We start from the raw sequence: 24,086 nt of genomic DNA on the forward strand, positions 1-24,086 counted from the left end.
TCTGTTTTGTTATATTATAGTTATTCAAATATATTTAAAACTAAATTTAAAACACTTTAACTCCACATAGGTGCTGGAAGGCAAAGTAAATAACCTCTTTTATATCTGCTATAGATTGAGAGTATTCTAATCTCACTGCAAAATGAGATTTGGATATGCATTTTGCTTTCTATTTATCATTCTTAATATTTACTGTAATATAAAGTTCTTGTTGTACTTCAAGTATGCTATTGTTAACATAGAAAAATCAATATCAATATCCATTGCTTTGCTAAATTTATAGATTGCTTTTTATAGCAATAAAGCATGTGTTTATGTGTAAACTCACTGAAAGAGAGCATGTTACGCCGTGCTTGGTACCTTTCTCTTAGATCAATAAAGAAGAAAAGGTTTTAAAAAAATAATCCACCTTGCAGTTTTAGTTTTGCATGTCTTACGCACATTTCTGGCTGATTGCTTTAAAGTTTATCATATTTCAAATTTCCAGTCCAGTTTTTGAGATAGTAATATTAAAAAGAAAAATTTACCCTGAATATCATCTATACAGTTTTATGTAATTCAGCAGATATATGAAAACACACTTTACATTTACAAAGTAATGACTAATTGGCAATTGACAGTATCACAAATGTTCGATGTTTACAGACCCAATTATTAAGTATTTATTTTTTATGAATGAGGCATACTGTTTTTCCCAACACTTGGTTTTCCATTACTTATTTCACACAAGAAAAGAAAGAAGAGAAACACAATTAGAATGTTAAAATCTATGAAAGTCTGAGGTACCTTTCCACATACAAAAGATATCTGTTCTGTTAGGTTTGTTTCAGACCTGGCATTAGAGTGTTGTTTAAGAAAAGCAAAAACACATCTGATTTGCATATTAGATTGAATTGATGTCTGATTATTTGGTTTCAGCTTTATGTAATGTGAACTCAACCACTGTGGCATTAAAGTCATGGCTAATGCTTTAGCATATTTGGTGAACCCAATTGGTTGTGGCTTATTCAGTAAAACACAATATATTATTTATTATTACTCACTGAAATGTATTGGCCGCCCAACTCCAAATGGGCAGCTTATAAAACTAAAACAAAACTTTTAAAAAATCACTTAAAAAAGCAAGAAATATTAAATCAAATCAACAGAATAGGTTATAGTTTTGCCTGATGTGTGGGCCTGTTTACCATGGTAATGTATAGTAGAAATGTACAAATATATACAGACATAAATCCTTCTGTATTTTCTGAACATGGCAAATATAGACATAATTGCAGCTCAGTCCACTGTTCTATTTCCTTTGTGTAAAGCTTAGCCCAAAAAGAAGGCTCGGTATTCATCAAAAAGGAGTAACAGGTTGTTAAAAGGAGCCTCTTTCAGTTTAGTAAATCTGACAATCAAATAAGATGTTTAAGAAGTGAAATGGAAAATGCTGCGTATTCTAGACTCACTTTTATATTAATCTAATTTAGTGATAGTACAAAACACTTTTGCTTTATAGTCCTTCCATTTAACAACTACACTCTGAAAAATCTTTTTAACTTTTCTATCTATCTATCTATCTATCATCTATCTATCTATCTATCTATCTATCTCATCCACCCATCCATTATATCTATCTATCTATCTATCTATCTATCTATCTATCTATCTATCTAATCATCTTTGATTTTCCAGAGACAATTTCCTTCAAACGGACTATCTGTAATATCAGTGGATCTTAGATCATTACTAAATCAAGTCCCATAACTTCAATGTTGAGATTCAAACATTGCACTTTTTCAGGTGATAAAGTTGCAGTCTTAAACACAATTTACTAGGAGAAAACTTTGCTGAATTCAGCAATACTTACTTTTGACTAAACATACTTATAGTATCCACTTCATTACATTCTATATGAATATAGTATAACACAGTATAAAAAGACATCAACAACTATTTTCCTCTTTTTAGTCATGTTTTGTTAATCACTTATGAAACTATGAGCACTTAAAGAAGCGTCAGATGCAAAGTTTAAGATTTAACCAGTTCTATTGCAATACCTCATTTTGAAAATATTGGCTCCTTGTGAGGAAAACGTGCAGTCACAGGGTCTTAAAATTCTTGATTACCAAAACTATTAGTTAAAGTTAATTCCCTTAATGTTTCAATACAATTTACTCAAATCATTGGTTCCATCTTGTTGGAGTGATCCAACTGTCATGCCATCAATTTGCCCTATCAGATTTCTGCAATTGTGAAACCACCTACAATAGTGATTTGATCTTAGTTCTTCAGTTAGTTTGCTTGCTTGATTACTAAACTTACAGTACATCACTACATTCTAACAACTATCAGCAGCTTACAGAGTAGAGTGTACAACATAACAACCATTAAAATACCACATAAAAACAAATGATTACACAACAATAGTTCCAATGGAAAAAACCAAGAGCAAAAAGGGAGATCTAATAAGTTAAGAGGATGCTCTTCAGAATCATTCCATGTTTGGTAGTTTCCTGAAAGCCAGCATGGGGAAGTCTGATCTCCACTGAGAAGTCATTCCAGAGCATTGTTGACGATATAGAAAAGCAGCCTTGGCTCCCTCATTCCCCTCCACCCCCCTTCAAATATGGGACTGCAAGAAACTAACAAAACCCATTGCTGCCCTTAACAGATGGATCTTCCTCACACCCATAGCCCTGATGGTAAGCTTGCTGAAAGACCCTTCTCTGACAAGACAACATGATCTCCTTCACTCAGCCAGGTTTTGATAATACGTGTTGGGTCTGTAATTATTAACTGTGACTTGTGTAAGTTAGTTTTAGATAATTGTTACTTCATCTAAACTTGCTGTCCCTAACCTTTGGAACTGATGGGCATGAAATGGATGTTCTCCCACAATGGCAATCACAGTAGGCCTATTGCACCAGCTCTTTCCATTTACCAAATAGCAACCTGGTGAGGTTGCTTTTTCCCATCTCTGCCACCTAGTAGGCTCTCTACCACCTTAGCTCATCATTTGGGTGATGCCAGTGAATATTATACATAAGAGCATCCTTATATTTCCATTGTTTTCTGTTTGACAGTAATAACTTTTCCTCAGATGAAATTCTTCAGATGTGAGGATTGTCCTAATATAAATGTTAGGGTGTCAGAAGGTTTTTGCATTATAGAATGGATTAGAAATTTTGCTAACATGTAAATTCCCATCCAGCTATGAAACCCACTGAGATGCTAGAGTTGAAAATTACCTGTTTAAAGGCTGAGTTTCATTATGGAGTTGAACATGAACCATTCTTTTCCTCTCAAGGGAAACAGGGCCAGCCTTGGAAGACTAAAAATAGAGACTCTTTCTGTATTTGTACTAGTAGGATCCTGGTATCCTTATGTAATACAGTCCATATGGCAATCACTGCTGCTATCTTCACTGTCTTTTAAGATCTGCAAATAGTATTCGTAGACAGAACATGTTGTCTTTTCTATTTTTCAAAACAGAAAAATAACGATGCAGATTAACTGAGAAGGGCTTGGAGTAAGGAAGGTCTGTGCGTATATTTGACTATGTAGAGAAGAATTAGTAAATAAATACTTCCACAGCTCCTCCCCTACATACTTAGAAATCTAATCTTTCACATTCACAATCTGTAATGATAAACTATGAGACGGAGGGACTGCAGTGTTTCCAAACGTGCTGCATCCAATATGATTGTAGTTAAACAAGACCTACCTAAAACATTTTGCTTGCTTCAGTTCAGTTCCATACTTGAAGCTGAACTTTGTTTCAACATTGGGAATAGAGACACATCCTTCACTGTAGATGAAGGGCACAGAGAATCTTCATTATTGCAAAGCAGGTCACTTGGCAAATACGGTTTTATCTATTCTTCATCCCTCAACATCTGCTGACTGAAGTTGCCAGCAAATTAGTGCTCATAGAGGACTCCATTTTATCAAAACCAATTCTTCCCAAAAAAATTTGTATTATGAAATACTCTCTTATTATAATTTTTAACATGACTTTTCACAAATCATGAACAGAACCAATTCTAATGCTTAAAAATTTATGTATGAGTTTATTGCCTTTGAAAAACAGAATAAATTCCATAGAGGTCTGCAGTTTTACTGACGTTCTACTTTGTTAATAAGAACATTTTTTTAAAAAAAACCTTCTCTTTTAGGAGATGTTTTAGTTGTAATAATCTTTATTATGGTCACCAACTAAAATTTCCTTAGTTAATAAAATAATTTACATAATTAAACAATTTTGATTTTGAATACAAAAAAACATTATAAACTTATCAATAGGTACAAGAGGTGAGGTGATCAGGGCATGTCTAGTTTTATAGATGGTATAACAAAATTTTGCCATATTTAAAGAAATGAAATCATATTAGTTTGATAAAAGTTACATGCTGAACATGCATACCTACATCAAAATTGTCTAGTTATTTCACCCCTACAATAGGGATTATAAAGTGAGTTCTTGTATCTATGTAGAAGACCCAGTAAATAAATGATGAGCTATGGATTTAATGGATCTTTCTGAACAAGGTCACAATCTTAGCTTGTAAGAAATTTTTTTATATTTTCTCTCAGGAACTGCCCTTGAGAGGACATTGAAATGTATTAATGTTAGTGCTCTTCTGAGTTTAGGCATAGTTACTTGGTTTAAGATACTTGCCAAAACCTCCTTTAAACAGAGACTTACTTATTTAGGAACCTATTCCTGTGTAGAGTAGATTGATCCATTTGAATCCCAAACTCTTAGCATGTTGTTTGGATTCAGTAAGTGCTTGATCATAATCTCTCATCAGAATGGCATCTCTTGAAAATCCATAGTCTTGTAGTTTTTTTTCAGGGCAGGGATGATCTTTCCATGTTGTTTCATAATTATCCACAAACCACAATGAGCAAATCAGTGGACAATAATGCAACTTCATGCACCAATTTTTACTTAAGTCAGACTTATTTCCCCCCTTGATTTCCACACAAGTATTTCATTTTGCTTGTTTTCACCATAGTCAAAAAGGTTGTGTAGGATAAGGTATGATTCCCATTAGTTGATTTCTTTCATTCTAATCTGGGTTTCTCAACCTTGATGACTTCCAGATGTGTGGCCTTCAACTCCCAGAATTCTCTAGCCAGCATAGTCAACTACTGAGAATTCTGGGTGTTGACATCCACACATCTGGAAGTGGCACAGGGTGAGAAACATTGGTCTTTTCCATATCATACAGTTGATGTTTACCAAATAGGTATTACATCAAAGATATACCAAATTAAAGATAGAAAAATATAACATTTCAAAAACATGGTTAATTATATAGAGCCATGGTGGCACTCTATATAATAGTACAGTATTGCAGGCTACTTCTGCCGACTGCCAGCTGCCTGCAATTTAGCAGATCGAATCTCACCAGGCTCAAAGATGACTCAGCGTTCCAGCCTTCCAAGGTGGGTAAAATGAGGACCCAGATTGTTGGGGGCAATAGGCTGACTCTGTAAACCACTTAGAGAGAGCTGTAAAGCACTATGAAGTGGTATATAAGTCTAAGAGCTCTTGCTCTTGCTATAGAGAGCTGTATTTTGCTGATTCACCTGCTAGCTTTGCATGTTAGACCTCATACTGGATATAAGTCACACTTGGGTCTTGCTTACACAGTTCTGTTTCTTAGTTGAAACATTTGAATTGTTCAGAGAGAGAAATCTTTTTTAATTAAAAATAAAAATGAATTCCTATTAGTGTAATAAATAATAAACCGAGTGATTCAGACTCTTCTCCCTTCTATTCCCAAAGAGTAAAATTTAGTTTTATGGACAGGGATTCCACAAGTATAAAGCAATCTTTGCATAGGATGTTTAACATACTTTTTGATAGAAAATGACAATCTATTGCAGGCTTTAATATTATTAATTTCCCTTCTCTCTCCCCCCTCCCCTTTACAATCCTGAAGCAACTGTGGTTAGGGCATAAATCAGCAAGAGTAATTCCTTTTCCTTAGCAACCCATATTTCTACTATGATTCTGCTAATAGGGTCTTAATATTCACCTCCTTGTGTTTCTTGATAGCATTCACCCGTAATATAGTTAAGGAATTAGATAATATGTTATGCTGTACTTCAGTGTTTCTGGATTCTTTAATTACACTCCTATATAGATTTATGAATTTTTCACCCCTTTATTTTTTTGCAAAATGTTTAATTAAAATAGACTTATTTGCTTAATAAAGACTGGAGCTTGAAATAAACTATGTGATTACTTAGATAAGCACATGTTGCAAATGTGTCTGGCTTACTTATGCAAAGAAATCGATCTTTGTAATAAAACTGCATGGTTAAGTTCACTCCTTGAAATATATGCTGATTTTCATTTGATTTATTTAAATATTCTTGATATTTCTGTTTTTAATTTTGGAGAAAGAATACATTCATTTTTGTTGATAATGATTAAATTATTTTCTTGTAATTTAGTTTTTCATATTATTTTCTATGAAATATTAATACCTATTTCTTTTTAATAGATATCAAAAATCTTCATGTTATTGTTAGCACTATTTTCATTTTTGTTTTAATCTAGATAATTTGATTTTCTCATTTTTTTGTCTTGCTGAATATACAAAAAATATTTTAAAACGTTGCTCTGATAAACTCAAAATAGTACTCAGCCTTTTGGAATTGGCTTTAATTTAAAAGTAGTAAATTGTGCATTCATGCAACAGAATAATTGTATCAATTTTGCATCTATTCTTACACCATTTTCTTTTCCTCCCGTATTTGTGTACTTAGGTGGTTGTGAATGCCCTTCTTGGAGCAATTCCATCCATCATGAACGTGCTTCTTGTTTGTCTTATATTCTGGCTGATTTTCAGCATCATGGGAGTAAACTTGTTTGCTGGCAAATTCTACCACTGTGTTAATACCACAACTGGGGAAATGTTTGAACTTGATCAAGTTGCCAATAAGTCTGAGTGTGAGAATCTCATAGAGGCAAATAAAACTGCCAGATGGAAAAATGTGAAAGTCAACTTTGATAACGTAGGATTTGGGTATCTTTCTTTACTGCAAGTAGTAAGTGAAAATTCTTTAAGTCTTCTTGCTTATTCAGTGCATAATAAAAAGTTAGTTTGATCAAATAAAGTGCTTGTGGCTTGATCAGATATAATGGTTCCTGAAATATAATTTCCCCTTTAATATGAATAGTTTGATAGTCTTCTGCCTCCCCTCTTTAGACTGTCATGAACTTTCCATCTCTGCTTCAAAACATGGTAAGACAGCGCAGCTAAATTTGGAAAGAACTTCATACTCATTCATCAGGGTTGACCCTGGACTTTTGTCTACAAGATTAGTCTTGTCAATACAGCTGACTGATATAATTTAGAAAGTTATGGTCAATATGCCAGGTTAGCAATATGCTAATCTACCTATTAGAGAAGTTGAAAAAATATTTCTATTCTTCAGTTTTATATCTCCTTTTCAGTGTGAGCAACTCCAGGATTTTAATAAGGGTTCAATGGTGTGAGCATGAAATTAGCAGAAACAATGGTAACGGGATATATTAGTGCAACATAGCATTTTATGAAGATCTGGAAAAACAGTCATATAAATTTTGATTGATAATAGCTAAAATTTCCCAATTCCACTATTTTTATTCAAATGTTTTTCTCAAGCAATTACATATCATGCCAATGCTAGGTAATTTAGAACCCCATCAGTCTATCTGTGTACACAGGAACTTCCCAATTTTATCATTTTGATATCACACTGTGGGAGGGAAAAAAAAGAGTGGAGTTTGCACCCATACTTACACTGGCATCATTCTCATCTCCCTTGTGGACATCCCATTCAATTTCAGAGCCTGCTGAGACATCCCGTAACTTACTTAGTTTCAAATGTTTTATCTGCAACAGAGAGGGCAGTCCAATCCAGATGTAGATCACAATATACAGGAGTCTTCAATAATTTGCATTGGATCAGTGAGATTTTTCCAATGTGCAGAGATTAAAATGTAGCAATGAAAGGCTTGCTTTTCTTTTGACTTGTTCACCCTTGCCTAATAATATGCCCTTGCCTAATAATATGAGGTTCTCTCCTGGTAATGTCTTTATAATTTTTTTAGTATCAAGAGAAGACCTATTTGGTCATCCAGAATTTGTGAAGTCCAAATCTCTTCGTTTAAAAACATTTATTGCTAATGAGGATGAATCTGGAACGATTTGCCCCTGGAGATATGAAGGATATTGGATCTCTGGGTTTTTCACCGTGCCCTAAAAACTTTTCTTTTCCATCAAGCAGGGCTGGCGTGAAACCCCCCCCCCCTTTCTTTTTTAGCCTTTTTTAACCTTTTAAATTGTCAAATGGGTTTTAGTTTGAATGTTTTAAATTTTGGGCCACAGTTATATAATTCTTTTAAAAATTTTAAATTTTGTATTGGTATGTGTTTTAGTTCTGGCTGTGCACCGCCCTGAGTCCACTAGGAGAAGGGCGGGATATAAATTGAATAAAATAAATAAATAAAATAAATTCTGTTGCTATTTTACGCTGTGTTTTTAATCCTTATGGATTATGAATTGCTTAGAGAATTTTATTTTAGAGGGTTGCATACAAATGTCAGTTAACCAATGGATAAATAAGGAGGTAGTAAGCTAGCTTATCACCCCATTTTCAAATATACCATATTTTATACCTAAGCATTGTATAATTAGTATACCAAGCATTGGATTTTAAATGTATTTAATCCTTACTTATCTAAAAGATGTACATCTCTAATAAGGTGAAGACAATGCAATCATTCTTTTAGATTTGTATTTGGGACCAAATTCAGGAAATGAAAGTCAACATAATGAGCCTAGCTGTAGGCCAGGGAACCCCAACCATATCCCTGACCTGTGGTGATTGCCCTTAAAACTGCAGAGAGCAGGGCAGAAATGAGGTCATCTTCCTTCACTCATCTAAGAGTTTAAAAGAAAAAGAAATATTCTTTTATTTTCTCTGAATTTCTTCATAGGTTAAGAATATGGTTGGGGACTGGGGAATAAGCATTAGATATGTCCCCTTTGGGGCTTTGTGTGGTTTAAATTCCTAGAGCATAGGCTGGAAGAAACTAATATTGCACAATTCTTGAGTCTTATATGTACTTAACCTTACTGAACACAGTAAAATTTCTATGCCAGTATATACCTGTATCCAATTCATAGAAAGCAAAAGTTTAAACTCATCCCATTTGCTAGTATATATAAAATATTTCTATTGGAATATCCTGTTATTAAAACAGATTAAGATGAATACCATTGATTGCCATCATTTATATGTTTAAATATTTTTGGATGCAGGCCACATTTAAAGGATGGATGGATATTATGTATGCGGCAGTTGATTCAAGAAAAGTAAGCACTTTGGATTTCTTGGGTGTTGTAAAATAAGCTAGATTTTTCTTAGTAAATACGTGAACAGAAAATCTAGTAATATTAACTAATACGTTCATGTATATAAATAATGACCTGATGTTATAATATAGGAATTCCATGACAATCATTGTAAAGGTATAATGTATGTGAATGTATTATAAAATAATACTGATTTGCATGTTTTAAGCAAAATTTTTTTTCTGATTTTGCTCTCCTGTTACTTATTTTGTAGGTGCTTGAACAGCCTAAGTATGAAGATAACCTTTATATGTATATTTACTTTGTTATTTTTATCATCTTTGGATCATTTTTTACCCTGAATCTATTTATTGGTGTCATCATAGATAACTTCAATCAACAAAAAAAGAAGATAAGTATTTATATACATATATTCTTCTATTTTTCTTAAAGGTGGAATCATGGCTTATGTGAATTGATAAATCAAATTTATAAATAAGTGGAGAAACCTACAAATATTCACAATCATTTGAGAGAACACATGCTTTGCAAAATCCTGAATGGTATGAATAGTAGTATATGAATTCAGCTTTTGAATATTCAGTTTTATCTCCTTTCTCTCACATTGGAGCTTTAATGCTTATCATAGTGTTTATCAATATTATTCACCTTATTCATTCATTTCCCTCCCACCCCATCCCATTTTTAAATAATGGGGTTTATTTACATGAAATATTAATTTATTAAATTAAAAATAATTCAACCATTTTCTTTGAGTCTAATTTTATTTGTCAGATTTATTTGTCAGATTTGTCAGACAAATAAATTTGTAATTTTATCTGTGTCAAGATGAGAAGGAAGTATATATCCGGTCTCAAACTTAATTTGACATGGTGAACTGATATCTGAACATCTCTTCTTCTCTTCCTTGATTTGGATTAGTATCACTTGCAAACACACCAGCCCATCCTTCACTTCTAAAACCATTCTTACAATCTCTTCGCATTAAATTAAGATACTTTTTAATTGTTTGAAAATCATTCACCCTGGTGCAGAATGCAGAATTCTTATAAGATGTTATTCAAGTATGTAAAATGTTCTCCAAGAATCAGTGTGAGGTTGACAATTCTTTTGCAAAAATTTGGAACAATAGTTGGCCTATTGTGAATGATGCAAAGGGTCTGAAATGGTTGTCATTTGTGAGCTTAAGAACCCATAATCAAATTAGTTATCTTGATTGCTGTCATTGTATAATCCTGTGCTGATGAGATCTGTTGGAATGTATGAGACAAAATTCACATATTGGCAAAGTGAGTTCTTCAACCTAATCAACTAAATTATAACATTTCATCATTCTGTTCTGATTATAGAAGTAATTGCTTTTATTTTGGACTCAAATTTGCACTGCTTCTAGCTTAACTGTATTGCTGATAACTTAAGTATTTAAGAAGATCAGTGCTTCAGCTGCTCAAATGTTTGAATAAGAGTTTTGTTCACTTTAGAAATCTTGAGGACACACAGCAATCATGATTCACATTGGCGCAGATGTATGGTCCTGGATATTTTGGGAACCCTGTATTTTTTTTTTAAATGCTAACCTCAGAATACATTTTGTTAGAATTTAGAGTGGCACAAGATCAGTTCTGGAAATTATGGCTTGAGAGAGACTGATGTGGTTCATTTCTCCTAAGGCTGGTAGGAAAGCAGCCTTAGAAGGAAAATCATTTGATACAGCAGTGAAACACAAGTCTTTGGAGAGTGAAAATAGCAATAGCAGTAGCATTTAGACTTATATACCTCGCCATAGTGTTTTACAGCAGTCTCTGAGCAGTTTATAGTGTCAGCATATTGCCCCCAACAATCTGGGTCCTCATTTTACCAAACTCGGAAGGATGGAAGGCTCAGTCAACCTTGAGCTGGTCAGCATCGAACTCTAGGCTGTAAGCAGAGTTAGCATGCAATATTGCATTTAACCACTACGAGACCAGGGCTCTGGAAAAAAATTAGCAAATAATTTATATAATAAATAGCAGAGCTGAATTTTACTCCATCCTGGTGGGCACTTTACTTTCTCTATCATGTGATAAAAAAAGAGAGACTGTGCCCTGAGCCCAGAGGAATCTGTGAAAGCTAAAGAGTTAAGTTTTCTCTGGAGTTTGTATTTTTTTTTAAATTTGATTTATATGCCGCCCTTCTCCGGAGACTCAGGGCGGCTTACAATGTGTTAAGCAATAGCCTTCATCCTTTTGTATATTTATACAAAGTCAGCTTATTGCCCCCACAACTGGGTCCTCAATTTACCTACCTTAGAAAGGATGGAAGGCTGAGTCAACCTTGAGCCTGGTAAGATTTGAACCTGCAGTAATTGCAGGCAGCTGTGTTAATAACAGGGTGCTTTAGACCACTGTACTACCAAGGCTCTGATGAACTATTTGATGCAAGCACTAAGCATGAGGCACATCTTCACTTCAGTATATTTCATGTGGTAACAGACCACAATTAAACACTTCAGGAAGAAAAAAGGGTAATTAAAGGCAAAACAGGAAAAGGCATCCAACCATTCTTATCTCAATGCTCTTACTTTAGCATAGCTTTAAATCTGGGAGAACCAGCTAATCTTTCAAGCTGTACAGTTCTGAATAAGCACTAAAGTTTTTTCATCCTAAACGGCCTCACTGATCTCTACAACATGTGTAATGTTCTCTTTGTCTGTGTGAAACTATTTTGGGGATTGCCAGAATTGTCATGACTTTGTTTGTTTGACCTTGGAGTTTTTCAAAAATTGTTTGTAAATGTTGTATAGTTCCCTATCTAGAAGCTCTAGCAAGCTTTTGGGGACCTTCCATAATGCCAGTTCTATTCTCTAGGCCTTGCTTTCCACATTAATCCCAATTCTAGCCATCTCTGGTCCCCAGTATGCCATATTTGGAATTCTCATATTCATCTTTCTTGTCTTCCTAGATATTCATGCCAATACTTTGGTTTTTCTAGAATTGATCTGAACTTTTCCACTTGTTTTCTAAATAATCTATCTTTAAATCACCTTGTCAGCTTCTGTTTGTTGCCTACACAACTTGATTTGAGCAGACTCTCCAGATGTTATCCAATCTATTCTTACTTAGATTCATCCATACTGTAAAGTTCATTGGACATTGATTGCTCTCCAAGAACAACAACAATAATATTTGATCCCCTTTAATACATAATCTCAGATGGCACTTAATACTCCTGCATCCTATTTTCCCATAATTTGGGAGATAATTTGGTCTGAGATAATTTGGTCTGAGGAAGAGTGACTGGCCCAAATTCATTCAATCAACGTTCATGCTTAAGGAGGACCTAGTACTCCCTGATCTTCTGGAACCTCCTTAACCACTACACCAAACTGAGACTCAATTCAATCATGTTGAATTATGTTCATTGTTTCAGGAAAAAAAAGTTTAATGGTGTTGCATTGCCAGCTAGATGCCCAATGTTCCTCTTTTCTCATCCAGGCTTAATACTTATATGTAATTTAACGTGGAACAATGTTAAGTGCCTTGCCTTATATTTTCTGTTTCAAAGAGAGGCATTGCATGTGGTATAGCAGAGGCATAAAAAATTGGCATACATTAATGATGTACTATTATAAGGCATTTCATACCTTCTTTCATCTGTGTGGCCAATTGTAATAAGAACTCCTAATCAGAATACTCCTAAAATTCTGTTACAATAACAGCCCCAGTTTGCCTCTAGCAAGGGTCAGACACTTGTGGCCCAGCAGTTGATGCTGAATTGATCAGTAGTTGGAGATGTTAAGCATTCCACAGTCTAAGGTCATGTGTTCAATCATCTCTTCTCAATGGCAGAAGTAAAGAAGCTCTGCTGCATAAAGACTTCTGATGATGAGCATTTCTCCTCCATAACTGCTTAGACCTGTTCAGAATAACAGAGTTGGAAGGGACCTTGGAGGTCTTCTAGTCCAACCCCCTGCTTAGGCAGGAAACTCTATACCATTTCAGACAAATGGTTTTCTAATCTCTTCTTAAAAACTTCCAGTGTTGGAGCATTCACAACTTCTGGAGGCAAATTGTTCAAGTTAAGGTGCTTTGGTCCCATCCTTGAGGCAGAGGAAAGTATCCTGACACAAAATTACTGACCTCATACCCTACCTTTACTGTGCCATGGCATTATGGCTCGTCAGTGTTGCTGCTCCTACACACCATAATCTGGGAAGTTTTAAAGCAACAACTGGCAGAATCCCCACTATCTTTCTCTTTTCCACTCAATATCATCTTAGCAATAACAACAGTAATAGTTATATGAATGATGGGGGCCCACATATACAATTCCTCACTGGACTGATAAATGTTTTTAAATGCTTTCGTTCTGTTTAATAATGGGAATGTCAACTTCCTAGAACACCTGCATTTGTGGAAAGGGGAAAAAATTCTGTGCAAGAAAGGTAAACCAAAGTGCAAATGGTCATGGAGGCCCAGAGTTTCAGAGAGGATGACCCACACCAGATCTACTGAGCCAATTATCACTATTTTCTGAAAGTTCCTTCCCCATGAACTATAGAAAGGCCTCATGGGTTTGTTTTATGTTGTGGTGGTTTTATGTTGTGGTACTGCTTTGATGTTGACCTAAAGCTGGTCTTGGGCTGCTTCTGGATGCAAGATAAAAGTTGTCTTTAAACATAAAAGAAAATACTGCCATAGGCTGTGGATTTTTTTTCTCCTCTTTCCCTATGAATTCTTTTATTCTCCTTTCCCCTAAATATTTCCCCACATCAGCCTCTAAATAAAATCTTTAATAATAACTATTGTAACATGCTGGTTATTAAGTACATTTATTATTCAACAAATTGTAAAAAAAAATGAATTTGAGTTTGAACATGTGTCACTTTTTTTTACATGGTTAAAATTGTGTAGCATTTTCATTATAAAAATAAATTAGGCCCAATGTTTATTTTTAGCTTGTAATATGTTATAAATGCATTTATATTTAAGACCTATACACAAGAATATGATTATAACCAATTTTCATCTCATGCCATTACTTTGGAGGTCAAGACATCTTTATGACAGAAGAACAGAAAAAGTACTACAATGCAATGAAAAAATTGGGGTCTAAAAAGCCTCAGAAACCTATACCTAGGCCAGGGGTAAGTAATATGATCCAGTCTACTCACAATCAAAAAGTAATTTTAAATTAAGTTAATGAATAGAGGAAAAAAGGGAGAGAGGGCAATTTAGTTTGTTTGCTTTTTAATTCTCATACTGTTGTACAAGTAGACCTCGAGTTACAACAATTGAGCCTAAAATTTCTGTTGCTAAGTGAAATATTTGATATGTGAGTTTTGCCCCATTTTGCGACCTTTCTTGCCACAGTTGTTAAATGAATCACTGAAATTGTGAAGTTAGTAACATGGTTTAGTTTTATTTGATTTGTATACCGCCCTACTCCCGAAGGACTCAAGTGGTCATTAAGTGAATCTGGTTTCCCCATTGACTTTGCTTGTGAGAAGGTTGCAAAAGATGATCACATGACCCAGGGACACTGGCAACCATCATAAATATGAGTCAGTTGCCAAGCATCTGATTTTTGAGCATGTGACCATGGGAATGCTGCAACGATCATAAGTGTGAAAAACAGTCATAAGTCACTTTTTCAGTACCATTGTAACCTCAAACGGTCACTAAACAAACTGTTATAAATCGAGGACTACCTGTATTATTAGCTCCTTAGTTCAATTAAATTCTACTTAAACTAATGTGCCCACCATGGTCTCCATTAAATATTATTTCTTCTTCTATACTTCAGAACAAATATCAAGGCATGGTGTTTGATTTTGTGACCCAACAAGTATTTGACATCAGTATTATGATTCTTATCTGCCTTAACATGATCACCATGATGGTAGAAACAGATGATCAAAGTAAACAAACAGAAGAAATTCTCTACCGCATTAATTTTATATTTATTGTCCTTTTCACTGGAGAATGTGTCCTCAAACTAATTTCCCTACGCTATTATTATTTCACAATTGGATGGAACATTTTTGACTTTGTGGTTGTCATCCTTTCCATTGTAGGTAAGAACTATTATAACAATTTAAATCTTCTCACATTTAGCTTTTATTATTATTCAATTTCTGATACATGAATTCCTTACATAAATTATTCCTATGGAACATATATATTTGGGTACTGTATTTTTTTGTATATTTGTAGTAAAAAAGTCATCATGATGCCTTTGGCAATGTAATCTTAATCCAGGTTGCAGATTCCAGACAGATTATTAGATCTCAAATTATCAGATATCCATCACTCTTTTTCCTCAATATGCTTTACCAACTAGCTGCCAACCTACCTAAATCTGGCAGCACATTAACGGGGTCAAAAGTTGCAATCTGAGAATACAAATTCCCCAACCGCTTTCTTCAAGAAGTATTTGTTTATCCGACCATTAATCAAACTCAAAAGGTAAAATGCAGAGATTCAGGAACACAACACTGGTATAAGATAATTTTTATAGATAATAGAAGGAGACATAATAGAACTGAAAAACCAGGAACTGCTGACTGTATCCCAGGTTCAAATCTTACATCTTTTTCCCTCCTATGTGTCTGAATAGACTGAAAGCAGTTCATTTCTCAGTGAGAGAAATGGTTGGCGGATCTTCATAATTCCTGTAATGGATCTATTGGCCTCAGGCTCTTTCTGTCTAACCTTTGTCCTTTTAGCTCTTATATTACTATTCCATGAGGCCTTCCAAGCCAAGTCAGAGTGTTGTGAGGCTTAAACTTTACTTCAAAAATTATGACTAAAGCATGGTAGGAAGACCCTTCACATTGGCAAAATACCAGTATTTTGTTCCCACTACACATAAAAAGTTTTGACATTAGCTAACCTGATAATCTTAACCTTTGGGTCTTTTGAAAGAGAGATTCATTGGTACATCTGTATAAATTCATCTGCCTTGGAGGAAATTAAATCACTAAAAGCATTAGTTGCCCCTTTTATTTAAATTGCCACAAAGATTTAATTGTGTAATAATGAAGCATAGCAAAACAGATGCCTGCCTTATTCTTTTTCTCTTGCAAGACACTTCATAGATAATAGTCAGAAGAGTAGCCAAATTCTGTTCAATCATCATTGCTGTTCATCGTGAGATAGTTAATTTTCCCTGCTTACAGTCTCATGCTCCACGAGGGTTGAATTTTAAAATTATCATTATATGTTAGTATCTTTATCACAAGCATTTTATAAACTTTTTGGGAGAGGTTACAAGGCTCAAATTAAAATGCATAAAGATATTGTAGATGATTAATAGAGTTAATAAAATTGTTTAGACCATTGAACAATATAAAAACAAAACAAAAATATTGACAAATCTAAATACTTAAAACTAATTAACTAAATTATAAAATGCCTTTGTAAATATGTTAACTTATTAATTTATTAAACTATTAAATGAATACATTTGTATGGAGATGAATCACACTTTTTTCCAGTTTTTAAATACATATGAACATCTAGTACCCTGTTTCCCCCAAAATAAGACATCCCCTGATAATAAACCCAATTGGGCTTTTGAGTGCATGGCAATAAGGCCAAGCGCTTATTTCAGGGTTCAGAAAAATATAAGACAGGGTCTTATTTTCGGGGAAACACGGTATTTTCATGTGCATGTTAAATAATGTAGCATAAAAGACAAGATAGAGCTTGATAATAGCCTGCACACCAAATACTATCAGGAGAGCAGACATCTGCCATTACATTTGATACTGGATTTAGGCTGTCCTAAATTAGAGCCTTCTAAACTCCAGTCTCAAGCATCATAATGTAGATCAGGGCTGTCAAACTCGCGGCCTGTGGACTGGATGCGTCACACACTGGCCACGCCATGCCCGGTTTAGCGAAGGGGGGGAAAGTCCCGATACACCACATGATGCCGCCGTGATGATGTGAGTTTAACACTCCTGATCTAGAAGAATGCCATGGTCAATAGTCTCAAATATCCCTGAGATTATCCAGGACTAAGGGGCACAACTACTTGCCCATTCTTCCACCAGGGCAGTTATCAAGGCTTGCTTCTATTTCCAAACCAAACTGGGAACCAATTGTTTGTACATTTAATTTAAAGCAAAGACTTAAATGCAAAGACTTTCCAATAAGAGAAGTTAAGGTTTGATGCTGATAAATAATATCCCTGATTCTTTTGTTTAATTTTTAACAGGTATGTTTTTGGCAGAGATCATTGAGAAATATTTTGTGTCCCCCACCTTGTTCCGAGTAATTCGACTTGCCAGGATAGGTCGAATCCTGCGTCTAATCAAGGGAGCAAAGGGGATCCGCACTCTGCTTTTTGCCTTGATGATGTCTCTCCCTGCCTTGTTCAACATCGGTCTCCTGCTTTTCCTGGTCATGTTCATCTACGCCATATTTGGAATGTCCAACTTTGCCTACGTGAAGAGAGAAGTTGGCATTGATGACATGTTCAACTTTGAAACTTTTGGCAACAGCATGATCTGCCTCTTTATGATTACCACCTCTGCTGGCTGGGATGGCTTGCTAGCCCCCATCCTGAATAGCAGTCCTCCAGACTGCGACCCTAAAAAAGACCACCCAGGAAGTTCCGTCAAAGGAGACTGTGGCAATCCTTCGGTTGGGATTTTCTTCTTTGTCAGCTACATAATCATCTCATTTTTAGTTGTAGTAAACATGTACATTGCTGTCATTTTGGAGAACTTTGGTGTGGCTACTGAAGAAAGTGCTGAGCCTTTGAGCGAGGATGATTTTGAGATGTTTTATGAGGTCTGGGAAAAGTTTGACCCAGATGCTACGCAGTTTATGGAATTTGAAAAACTTTCAGAGTTTGCAGCTGCTCTGGAGCCTCCCCTTCACTTACCTAAACCAAACAAGGTTCAGCTGATTGCAATGGACCTGCCCATGGTAAGTGGTGACAGAATTCACTGCCTCGATATATTGTTTGCTTTCACCAAACGTGTTCTGGGGGAAAGTGGAGAGATGGACACTCTCCGCATTCAGATGGAAGACCGCTTTATGCAGTCAAACCCATCCAAAGCCTCCTATGAGCCCATCACAACTACCTTAAAAAGGAAACAAGAGGAGCTATCAGCTATCATTATCCAACGGGCTTATAGGCGTTATCGTCTGGCACAAACAATAAAGCAAGCTTCATTTTTAAATAATAAAAACAAAATCGAAGGACGGGCTAGCCAACGTATTAAAGACGAATTCCTCGCTGACAAAATGAATGAAAACTCTTACACCGAAAAGACAGACATGACCATGTCAACAGCTATCTGTCCACCATCCTATGAGCGTGTAACCAAGCCAGTTGAAGAAAAACATGAAAAAGAAGGCAAAGATGTACAAAAGAAAAAATAAAAATCTATGTGATTGGGTGACCAATTGTTTACAGCCTGTGTGAGTAATGTAGTTGTGTCAACAGAACTCCTCCAGGTGGTCTCTGCCAAACAGACAGTTTTTACAAATGTACTGTATTCCTAAGGTCAGTGCCTCTAACAAGACAGCAATCCCTTATCAAAACACAACTGTAAAATGTAGAAAGAATGACAGGAGGTTACTGTTTTCATTACCAGCTGACACTGCTGAAGAGGAGAGAAAAATGGCTAATTAGACTGTAGGGACCAGTAAAAGGAGTTGAGGGGAAAAATTAATTTTTCTTTGGTGTGTGCGTGTGTGAATGTATGTGAGTGTGTGTGTGTGTTAAGCATACAACTCTTAGTACAGTCAGTGTATCTACTGTTTGCATTTCAACTGCCATATTTGTCATCTTTTTACAAAATCTGGGTTGGTGGAGTCACCCTTTTCTTTGTTTCTATTCACACATTGTGACTATTTTTGTAAATGGGGTTTATGTTGGGGAAGGGGGTAAGTAGTAAATTACCAGTATGAGGCCCAGGTGTTCTATGTTATGACTCTCTTATATGCACACCAAAATGATTTGCATGGAGGCATGCTGCACTTCTCAATCACGCATGGGGGAAAAAGCATTTGGTTAGGAAGAGCAACAGGTTTTCAACAACTCTGTTAACCCTGAAGGAATGTTCCATGTTGAGGTGCTTAACCAACAATAAACCAAATGGATTATTTTTGCACAGACAATTAAATCTCACAAGAACTGGAGTCGGAAATTACTGGTTTTATGTCTTGGTTGTTTGTCTTATCTTGTGTGGTGTCACTTACATCAGTGTGACCTCCAACCATCCTCTCTTCCCCACTGGTCCCGAACAGACCCCCAACTCCATTATAATACGTTTATTTTAGTTTTTTCTCCTGCAATATTGTTTAGCCATCTTCAGCTCTCAGCAGGGTTGCCAACATGTGTGTCTAATGAAGAGCCCTCTGTTGTGTAAATAGTCCTTTACTTGTGGTGCACGTTTGAGCAAATGAATAATGACCTGAGCACATTATGTATGTACCACAATAAGTTTAGTGTGCAAGCTTTCAGCAGGTAAAACGATGTATTCTGTACCATTATAGGTAGTTTGGATTCAATCAATGCATGTTTATATTGCCTACGCTTCTCTTCTTTAGACTGGCCAGAATCTTAAATACAGGGAGCCAAATGTCAGAGGTAAAGCGGAAAAAAAAAGAGTTCAACAAGACCTCATCCCCTCCTATCATTAAGCAATATTGGAGAAATCTTTTTCTTTTGTTTGACATTTTAACATTTTAAGTAAACAAATCCGATGTATAGCCAAACTGTACAGAGTATACTGCAAATGCCTAAACCTGTTGAAAATAATGTGGGTAGAATTTTATAAGGAAATATAAATATTGTAAAGATCAAGTTGTATTATTTTTGAGCATTCTGTACATAAAATAAGAAAGAATTTTATCTTCAGGTTGATGTTGCAGCCTTTTAAGTTAGATTCTTTCCATAGCACTTTTTCATGAAAGAATATCAGAAAACAAGAAATGAAGAAGAGACGGGTAATTGTAGCTTTCTGCTTTTTAAATTGTACTTGCTAATATTTTCAAGATGCAATAATTCAACGATTTGTGAAAGGAATATCCCAATTTTGCTAGCTTCCAAACAGCTATTCTTTGCTGTAGGAGAAAGATATAAGATTTGGTTTAATATTTTTAGCTGTGCCTGCATCAGAAAATGTAGCATTTTCCCCCTCAGAAACACAATGTTTTTCCTGGAATTATTTAATGCTAACTGTGGATATTTATTTGATTCCATGCTTTAGAATCATTGCTAATATATCGGTATTTTTTCACAGAAAATAGCAAAATTATATAACCAAATACATCCAGAAATTTTATGTTTCTTATATATGTTAAATATAGATGCTTTCTTTTAATAAACTAACAACTTATTGTATTGTTGAATTGCATGCAGGAAATGCTACTAATATTCTCAATAATGTTATACATAATTACCAATGTGCAAAAATAATAAAGATTACTTTTTTATTGTAATTTCCTTGGTTATTTTTCATCTCTAAAATAAAAATGAAGTTCAATCTCTGTCATAAATAAGAATGTAACTAAAATGTTATTTAAACATGCTTACATGGAACAAAGTTCCACCGATATTAGAAGAAGTTTGCTATGAAAGGAGAACACAGAAATTATATGGCAGCGTTTGATGTCATGTATGTGGTTCCCTGAATCCAGCACTAGAGATGATGTATTCAATTTCCACAGATCACGATCATCATTTCAAGCAGGAAACAGTCCCAGGCCATCACTTCCTTGCTCCAAGATGGAAAGCTGTATCATCACTGACCATCCCTGTGGTCCTTCATTTGTGCTTGTGGATACCAGCCTATCCAAGAGACTTCTTGGCATCCCCCAAACTCTTTGCCCCACCTAACCTTTAGGTTTTAAAAGTTATTTTAAATGAAAAGCTGATTCCAAAAACATCTTTGAAAATAAAAATGGAAGGTGCTTGCATATTGTGCACAATTTAGAAGTAATCCTACTTTCTTCCCCAGGAACAAGTAAATCCAGACAAGAATTAAAACATATGGTATAGTGAGAAGGGTCACTACATTATCTTTTAAAAATGTGTATCTGTGAACATCATGAGCAGGGATTTTGGGCCATCAATCCCAAAAATAGAAAGATCATATCAGCTCAAGTATGGATCCTGCAGTTTTGAAAATTGGTACTTAATGTGTCACAATTTATTAGAACAAAGGCATCGGTGTATTATATCTGAGAGTAATATATTAGATTAATGAAATATCTTTTTTGCCATCATGTATTTTCTACCTGTTCCATTGAATTATCTGTTTTTGTGCTTGGCCATGTTCAGTTAAATACGTGACAGAAATGTGTAATTCATGTGCAATATAGGAAAGTGATTTTTTTTTTAATGGTAATTGTGGTTCAAAAAACAAAGGCTTTTCCTCCTAGCCAGAGACTACAGGAAAATCTACGTAGGTGTTGGAAGCTAGTTCACTTTATTTGCCAAAATATCAACAGCTACTTTAATGATTGCCTGAAAGTAGTGCCTCCATATATTGCTATTATTCAGCATACAGGTATTCCTCGATTTACAACCATTCAGTGACGATTACAACAGGCCTGAAAAATGAAACTTATGACTGGTTTTCAAACAACTGTTGCAGCATCCCCATAGTCATGTGATCAAAATTAAGGGACTGCTTTAACAATTGCTTTGTTTAGCATTACAATGGAAATTTTGGGCTCAATTGTGGTCATAAGTCGAGGACTACCTATACTAGAACTGTGGAAATAACGATTAAATTTTAAAAAATGCTCTAAAGCAGGGGTTCTCAACCTGGGGGTCGCGACCCCTTTGGGGGTCGAAGGGCCATTTCACGGGTCGCCAAAGCCCTCTCTCGCCCCCCCCACGCCTTCACTCATCCTCACTCTCTGCTCTGTTGGATCGCCGGCCGTTCGCTTACCCCGCCCACTCCCAATCTATTGCTGCCTCCGATGGCTAGAGGAAAAAAAACTGTTTAAATTCTTGCCACGGGGCTTCAAAGGGCCGCCCTATAGCCAGTGGTACAGCTGAACCCTTTGTTAAATTGCTGGCTTGCCCCTCCCCTCCGTACCACTATTTATTGCCAATAAATAGTGGTGGGCGAGGGGCAGGGGAGCCAGCAATTTAACAAATGGTTCGGTGTTTTTTTGTAATTTTATTGGCCCCCGGAGCTTCAGCAGAGGCTAATTAGCCCTTGCTTAGATCGGCTCCCGACCCCCAGCTGATTTGCTCTCAGCTGTTTTGCTCACGGATCTGCTCCTTGCTTGGAAAGAGTGCAGATTTTTTCCCCCCTAGCTATACTAAAAAACGAAAGAGAAAGTAAAGCAGGCTGTTGGCTTTGCATGTTGGAAAATTAGGCAGGCAGATTTCTTTTCTTTTTCCTCACCAAAAAAGGTAGGTGCAAACAACGGGAAATTTAGAGAAAAAGAGGAGATTTTAAAACACAAAAGAAAAAAAGCTCTATTTAACTAGGGAATTGTAATAATTGAGATACTATTAATTGTATATTGTGTTGAAAGCAGAAATGGTTAAGTTGTGGTTTGGAAGAATATATGGGGGAAATTATTTGGTTTATTATTATTGGTAAATATAATTAATTGATTTGTAAGAAATTGGATTGCATGGAAATAATTGGAATATTCAAGTTCATATTGATTAATATACAAAAAAAGATAGTTATATAACTAATTGATTTATATTAAAATGTTGAATTTGTATTAAACAACTGTAATATTACATAATTAACCAATGTGAGGATGGATATAAAAATAGATGACAATGGGAAGGGGTATAATATAGAATAGAAGGGAAAAATTGAATTTGATTAAGATTAGAGATGAGGATGAAGGGTAATATTGGTTTTTTACAAAAATAGATGAGGAATAAATATGGCAAAAAGGAAATATAGAAATTGTAAATTTAATTGAAATGATTAAACACTGTTTAAATTTATGAACCGGCCAAATACTCTGTTCAAAGAAAATACATTGTATGTTTGTATGTGTGTTTCTAATTATTGTTATTTATTCATATTTGTTCTCTTTTATTCTTTAAAGTTTAACAATTCATTCTTTATCTTAATATCTTTATATTTGTTTGGGGTTGGCTTTCTTCCTTTTCATCTTTTTTATTGTACAGCAATCTTTCTCCTCAAACCTACCACCTCTCTCTTTTCTTTCCTTCTTACTTTCTCTTCCTCACCCTCTTCTTCTCCTCCCTACTTCCTCTTCCTTTCTCCTTCTCCTCCTCTCTTCCTCCCTCTCTTACCCTCACTCCTACTCTAATTTCCCTTCCCTTCCTTCATCCTCTCTATTGCTGTATCCTTTTATGCATATGGACTACTCAGAGGGCTGAAAAAGTTATTTTTGACTGGTCCTCGCACTTTTGACCAGTCTTCGAACTGTCCTCACATTTTACGTTTTTGCCCTATCTTGTCACCATGGTGAAGAGAAGCAGTTGTGAAATGAGTGACACATTGTTAAGAATGCTACAATGGGCATAAATGATGACCAGTCATAAGTGCGAAGACCGGTCAAAAGTGTGAGGACCTGTCAGAAATCACTTTTTTCAGCCCTCTGGGTAGTCCTTTTGTGCATATGGACTACTCAGAGGGCTGAAAAAGTTATTTTTGACTGGTCCTCGCACTTTTGACCAGTCCTCGAACTTACGACTGTCCTCACATTTTACGTTTTTTGCTCTATCTTGTCACCATGATGAAGAGAAGCAGTTGTGAAATGAGTG

General features: G+C 35.3%; 1 protein-coding gene across 1 annotated transcript in view; it reads left to right on the forward strand.

The window, feature by feature from the left end:
- LOC139327205 (sodium channel protein type 1 subunit alpha) overlaps window positions 1-18,742 on the forward strand; it is a 57,667-nt gene extending 38,925 nt beyond the window's left edge. The window contains exons 21-26 of the mRNA XM_070956933.1: window positions 6,769-7,050; window positions 9,312-9,365; window positions 9,619-9,756; window positions 14,386-14,490; window positions 15,150-15,420; window positions 17,568-18,742. Coding sequence (XP_070813034.1) covers window positions 6,769-7,050; window positions 9,312-9,365; window positions 9,619-9,756; window positions 14,386-14,490; window positions 15,150-15,420; window positions 17,568-18,742 — 2,025 coding nt within the window. The remainder of the gene's footprint in view (window positions 1-6,768; window positions 7,051-9,311; window positions 9,366-9,618; window positions 9,757-14,385; window positions 14,491-15,149; window positions 15,421-17,567) is intronic.
- The last annotated feature ends 5,344 nt before the right edge of the window (window positions 18,743-24,086 follow it).

The sequence above is a fragment of the Pituophis catenifer genome, unplaced genomic scaffold, assembly GCF_029215685.1.
Source record: "Pituophis catenifer annectens isolate HBS135680 unplaced genomic scaffold, rPitCat1.0.hap2 SCAF_1, whole genome shotgun sequence".
NCBI classification, from domain to species: Eukaryota; Metazoa; Chordata; class Lepidosauria; order Squamata; family Colubridae; genus Pituophis; species Pituophis catenifer.